General features: G+C 37.7%; 1 protein-coding gene across 1 annotated transcript in view; it reads right to left on the bottom strand.

Annotated features, from left to right (window-relative positions):
* The window catches only part of galnt14 (UDP-N-acetyl-alpha-D-galactosamine:polypeptide N-acetylgalactosaminyltransferase 14 (GalNAc-T14)), a gene marked incomplete at both ends in the record, with an annotated part of 185192 nt that overhangs the window by 2046 nt on the left and 176500 nt on the right, over positions 1-6646 (bottom strand). The window contains 1 exon segment of the mRNA XM_014027694.1: positions 5897-5984. Within this exon segment, the coding sequence (XP_013883148.1) occupies positions 5897-5984 (88 nt within the window).

The following is a 6646-nucleotide window of genomic DNA, read 5'->3' as shown; positions in this document are numbered from 1 at the left end:
AATAAAACAAGGTCTTAGTCTGCAATGATTAGACATGTTTTTTATTATTGTCATTAGTGATTATCTCAATTTCGGCGAAACGAATTGACAAAATCCTACACACTGTGCCTTTAAAGCAGTTCTGAAAGAAACAAACAGTAACACAACATTCATTAAACAAACAWTTAAAGCAAAAACAGAAAAGTGCATCATTTACACACAAAAAGAAGCAAAGTTTTGTRATCTTCACAGTGAAAGTCTGGTGTAGCTCTGCTTGACTGCACAGTAACACACACACATTGTTGTGTGAGTCTATTACTGTGTGTGCAGGGCTATTATCAGAACTGACTGGCACTGATCGCTGTTAGGAGACGACTCGGAGAAGACAGGCTAATAACAGGAAACATGAAGTATAAAACTTTTAGAGGAGACTGGTGATGGAGAGGGGGAGGGCTGGTGGAACACTGATGCGTGTTTGTTCTGGATTATTTTCAGACCATTTAGTTTCAGCTCGTGTGTAACTACAGAATCCTGTCACGCTAAAAGGAAGAGCATGCCTCGGGGTTTTCTATTTCACATAATCAGTCAGTGATGCTCCGATGGTTGCAGAAACATTCATGTTTRGTCTCCATCCCAACAAAACATCACTTATTTCAGGACAGTGGATCCAACGATCCTTCAGAGTCAATAAAAGGTGGATTTGGTCACTTTTTTTCATCCTAACCTGGCAGATTAAAGTTTAGGAAACCAGTTTGATGAGACTTAGTGGAGTTTGAGCTCATTTTATTTAATTTGATCCGCTGACGATTTGATACAAACATACAGGAGTAGCGAAAACCGAAGTTCTTCTCTGAAACAGTAGGTGTCATTAACAGAAAACAATACAACTACACAGCAGGAACAGCAGCAGAAGAAGACACCAAGTCTGTGTCCAAACAAAAATGTTATATTTTCCTTTCTGAACATGTTCCTGTAAATATGCCACATATTTTTGTTGCTGCATGTCTTCACCCTGAAGATGAAGTAACTTTCGGATGCTGAAGTAAACTTTAGGTGTTTTTGCTTTGTAGGGATTGCCCCAGCTCCAGACGGCCCAGCCTTACCAAGAATTTACACTACATGCGTCTCCGCTGCGCTGCGGTGCGCAGGTCGCAGCTGTTCGTTTGTGTCTCTATTTATACAACCTCCGCTCCGCTCAGCTCCGCTCGCAGGAAGGAAATCGCTCGATTAATTCAGTGATAAATGTGGAAGTTACAGCAAAAAATAATTAATTCTGTGAAAGACGAACTCCAAACACAGCTGAAAACATTGATATAAAGGCTTTTGATATCTATGTTGAAACTGTCTCGCTGTCAGCTTTCTGAAACTTCTGATTTCAAAATAAAATCCACGTGTATCGTGTGTGTACACATATGCTTCATGCTACATGTTTCCACCTGCTTCCCAAACAGAACGATACATTCTGACAGCGTTTGTGTATAAATATATCCATATATTTATTAATATAGCTGGGATTTCGACATTATTCCGACAAATTATTCCACCTAATAGTGTCTTATTTTGAAAATACGGATGTTGTGCTCATTCCTCTTCCTGTTGGTGTGACATAATCTTTAAAAATTGACTCCTGCGCAGCTCCGGCATCCGGCAGAAATACCCCTAATTTACACTACATGCGTTACAGCTCCGCTCCGCTCTGACCTCTGCAGCAAATACGCACCCAGTATAATCAATGTGAGTGTTTACACTGGCTGCGCACGGCGACAGTGAACGGATGGCAATCTGGCAAAATTAGATTTGATCCTATTTCTGCCGGAATGTGGCAATTGAGATACAAATGAACAGCTGCGACCTGCGCAGCGCAGCGGAGCAGAGACACATATAGTGTAAATCCGGGGGATAATAGGATCAAATCTAATTTTGACGGATCGCCGTCCGCTCACCGCCGCTCACCGCCACCGTGCGGAGCCAGTKTWAACACTCTCATTSATTATAATGGRTGCGTATTGGCTGCGGAGGTCAGACTGGAGCGGAGCCATAACGCATGTAGTGTAAATTAGGGTTACTCTACTCCAGCCTGTATTGTATCTGCATTGAGCAGAGAGTCGCCTCTATATGGGTGGCATCATAAAATTAAACACACAACCTTATTTTCTTGTATTTGCAAGAAAACAATAATGGATTACACCAAACTCGAAGGAAAAGTCTGGAATCTTAACTGTACCACCCAGCAGGATGACGCTAAAGATGGTAAGCTAATGTTAGCTTTTTGTTAGCTTTCTTGTTGTTGATAGATCTCTGTTGTTGTGTAGTTGAACACGAATGAAACAAATGTTACAGTCGCTGCAAATGATTCACATATTTGTGTGACGTAACCCTCCCGGCCAGTGAACCAATCAGTGAGCCACAGTAGTTGACGTCTCAGTATGGCCCGATTGGAACCACAGCTCTCAAGGTTCCGGAAATCAGGGTGCACCTGGGCCAGAAGGGTGAATGCAAAAATGCCAGACAATTTGAGTACCGGCCTGCAACAAAACTGCACCATAAACAGGAAACAAGGTGTGGAGCATGGTCAGAAGGTAGAAAAATATGGGCGTATTTGTGTTGAAGGTTAGGTTTGGTACTTTGKCCGTCTACACCAAAAGTCTGCAACTTTTACAGTGAACAAAAACAGTTTTGATCTTTCTCCTGGTAAAATGTTCCCATGTGGCTGAAACAATAAAACCTTTCTCAACTACAACTTTGTCATGTGGACAGCTCTAAACTCTCTACAAGTGATCCATTCTTTGTACACAAACCTGCTTTTCAACTTTTCTATTTATAGTATTGAAGAAATTTATTAGTCATGCTAGATACTGATTTTAAAAGCACTACACCATTTTCTTAGTTTTCCTTTTAAAGTATTGACTTTTATAATCCATTGTTTGACTATTGTTATGTCTTGATTAAAATAGTTTAGATACATGCCCAAAACACCATCACACCGGTTTTCATTCAGCGTGGGTTTCATGACTGACGGATCAGCATTAAAACTCCGTTCATTATGGTCCTCATTCTCTTCACATTTAAATCTATTCAACATTTATGTGGTTTCATCTCGATTTCAGTTAACGAACACTTAATTTTCTTAGTTTTTATGTGTGTATAATGTGAGAAATTTAACTTCAAAAATAAACCATAAAGTTGGGCTGTCGTACTATACTCGGGAGTAAATTTTGACTCATTATATGATTATAGTTGATTTTTTTTTTCATACCTGAGTTGGAGGAGGAAGTACTTGTTTTTGTTTTTTCTTATTAACGGCGAAGACAAAAAGAAGTGGACGTTGGTTGTGTGTCGCGCTGCTCCTCCTTAGTAGCAACAAAAACCCCAAAAAGTGTGTGTCCCCGAATAATGTTCCCCACCMTAGAGGGGACACAGCAAAGGCTGAAGTCCTGAATATGTATGAAATTAGAGGTAGAATTATATGAAAGGATTGGATTTTTTAAATGTTTCTAAGCTTTTTTAAAAATGGGGCTCGCATTATACATTTTATATACGTTTGGGTGTTATTATTGATTATAAACTGACATGGAAACTACATATAGATTATTTAAAAATAAAACTAGCTAAATCTATTGCATCGCTTTACAAAGTAAGGGACTTGTTTAATGATAAAGCTCTGTATATGTTATAAAACACATTAATTATTCCACATTTGGTCTATTGTGTTAAGGTATCGGGGAAAGCATGTAAGACTATTACACATCCTGTTTTTATTTTGCAGAAAAGAGATATAAGAGCTATCACTAGAAAAAACTACCAATATCCATCTAATATATTATTTTGTAAACTGAAAATACTGAAATACTATGATTTGGCTGATTATAATATTTTGTTAGTTATGTATAAAGCACACTGAAACATATTACCTTTAAACATTCTGATAAACTTTGCAAAGAGAGAGAATTGTTATAATCTAAAGGGAATAGAGACGTTCATGAAACCTAAATTTAGAACCAGTTTGAGAGAACGATGCAGCTCAATCCAAGGACTCAGATTGTGGAATAATCTGGAAGATGACGTTAAAAGTGCGACATCAATGTACATGTTTAAGAGAATGAGAGACTGTTAAAAAACATGATATTGTTTAATATGCAGTCATTCAATTTGTTGTTSTAGAAAGAGTCRCTGTTTTGTTTTGTTGACTGAAGAAATATTTTAGCTTGAATGTATGCTTGAGAAAAAAGAGGTAGATATAAGATTTATTTTCTTCTCTCTGCTGCCTTTCATTTAATTTTATTTGCATTTTCTTTTTTTTATTGTACATAGAATTTTTGTTTTATGRGATTAATAAAGTTTTGAAACATTACGATAAGTGAATGTTTATAGAAATACATCAAATAATTAGATGGATTGTATTTTACTCATATAAAGACCATAATTGGATTTATTTCAGAAACTGCATCATATAGTGAATGATGTTTGTGTTCAGAAATCTGGATGTTTATTTTCATATCTCTAGGATAAACTGAGTAAAATTAAAAAACAGTGGTGGGCACCAGTCCACTAAAGCGCAAATCCACTAATTGCGGACCTAAATATTTCATTTGCGCTTTAGCGGTCTTACTAATTTCTATAATTCATAAGCAGGTTTGCGCTTTCTAAAATTAAAAAGCAGTACCGCTAATAACTAATTATCTACCAGTCATCATTATGTTGAACAGCAGAAGGYATGACTGTCAATGAATCACAACACACATGATCTACACAACAGCACCCCTCCCAGATAAACACACTTATTGTGAAGGTATACATCCTGCTGACTGTTGCTTTGGGTCAGTGTTCTGATTTCCCACAATGCTTTGTGTCTGCTTACGTAGCAGGAAGACAGTGTTTAGAACTCCCTGTCCCAGCTAAAACAGTAGACATTTGTAATCCATACTAAAATTTTGTATGTATTGATTTATTTTAGTTTACAATCAGAGCTTCTTTTTTAAAAAAAATAAAGTTTAAACACTGGAGCTCAATACTTGACGTGATTGGTCGAAGCAATCCGCCAACGGGGTTAGACAGACATCTAGTGGTCAACTGGAGCAACTACATGAAAAACTTTTGTTTCCCATCACAAATCAAATCCGTCATGTACCCAGAATGCATCGCTTCTGTTTTCCAATAAACAGTTTTAAAATTACTTTATTGTTGCTTCTTTAAAGAAAAACTACACCAAACAAAAGAAGAAGTCAAAGAAGCAGCCGAACTAGCAATCCTCAACAACTTTTTAAGTTTTACACCAGGAGCTAAAGGTCTGTTTCAGGAAATCACATCCCCAGCAATCAGCGGTTGTAGGATTAAGCTGTATAAGGGTTCATACACTGCGAGCTGGTAGTGTTGTACATATATTGTACAATATTTGCCAGCTAGAAAGTGTYAAAYTGAWCTTGCACTTTAAAATTAGCTTCTGCTAAGTTTTTCTATGGCATAAGCGTTTTTGAAGTTGCGGACCTAAACATTTTCATAAGTGCTTTAGAAATTACCGAGCTAATTTTTAGATTAGCGCTGCTCACCACTGTTAAAAAAACATTTTGAGTGTTTGGATATGACTCGTTTAGCTCTGCTGTGTAGAACTTAAGAAAGAACGCATGAAGCTAATACCTTCAAGTGGGGCTGAACTTCTCAAATAAAATATCAGGCTGAAAAACTCAAACTGTCCAGAGCTCCTCTGGGAACGGTGAACCTGTCAGAAAACGTCTGAATGAAATCAACATTTCAAAGGCGTTTGAGCTGCAGAGAAGGTTCATGAACTCATCATGGGGGCCTTCTGGTAACTCCAGAAGCCTCGGGGGGCTTTCTCTCTGCCATCATAAGCTGCCCTGAAGGCTCCTCAAAGCCAGGTTTGATTTTTTCACACTGAAGGTGGAAGAAAGCGTTTTCATACCTCCACGGAGATCAGCAGAGGCCGCCACGTAGGCGAACGTGTCCATGTTGATGATATCGATGACGGGGCTGACCACACAAGTCGGATCCTGGAAGTGCATGAACACACAAACAAACCCACACACAAATCAGAACATGAATTCATGGCACGTTAAAGTTATAACTGAGAACTAAAAGGGAGAAAGTGTTCCCGTGTGCAGATTCTCATATTTTGTTCCAATAAATGACATTTTCAGTSCAGCCTGAGTTCATCCTTCTGTGAAACTATTTTCTTTTTCTCCCAAGGTCGTTATAAAACTCTGCGCTGAAAGGAATTTCAGTCATTCAGCACCAATCAAGCCCACCGCACATTTACTGAGGTGAGAGTGACCGCTATTTCTGTTCTCTTCAATTCCGATCCATTATATTCACTTTACTGGCAATAATTTTAGACCACTGATCCACAGGAAAGAAATTCAGAAAAAAAATCTCTAAATGCCAGCAGGGTTTATCAAGAAGGAACAGAACAAAATGAATAACGTGATCAGAGAGTCGTTCAGTTCTCAGGTATTAAATGTTATCAGTGGACAGGCAAGCAGATGTTTTTWTTATTATTATTATTTCTTTATTTAAAATGATAAATAAAAAAGAAGGACATCCACTTTAATTCTTTTAAATACATTTTATAGTTTTTAAACAGACTAAAACAGAACAGAAATGTGTCGGAGTCAAACATCTGACCAAAATATAACTTTTAAATATATAATATAAT

This window comes from Austrofundulus limnaeus, unplaced genomic scaffold, assembly GCF_001266775.1.
Source record: "Austrofundulus limnaeus strain Quisiro unplaced genomic scaffold, Austrofundulus_limnaeus-1.0 Scaffold673, whole genome shotgun sequence".
Classification (NCBI taxonomy): Eukaryota; Metazoa; Chordata; class Actinopteri; order Cyprinodontiformes; family Rivulidae; genus Austrofundulus; species Austrofundulus limnaeus.
The sequence above is the reverse complement of the archived record's forward strand: the minus strand, read 5'-3'. Positions and strand labels throughout refer to the sequence as shown.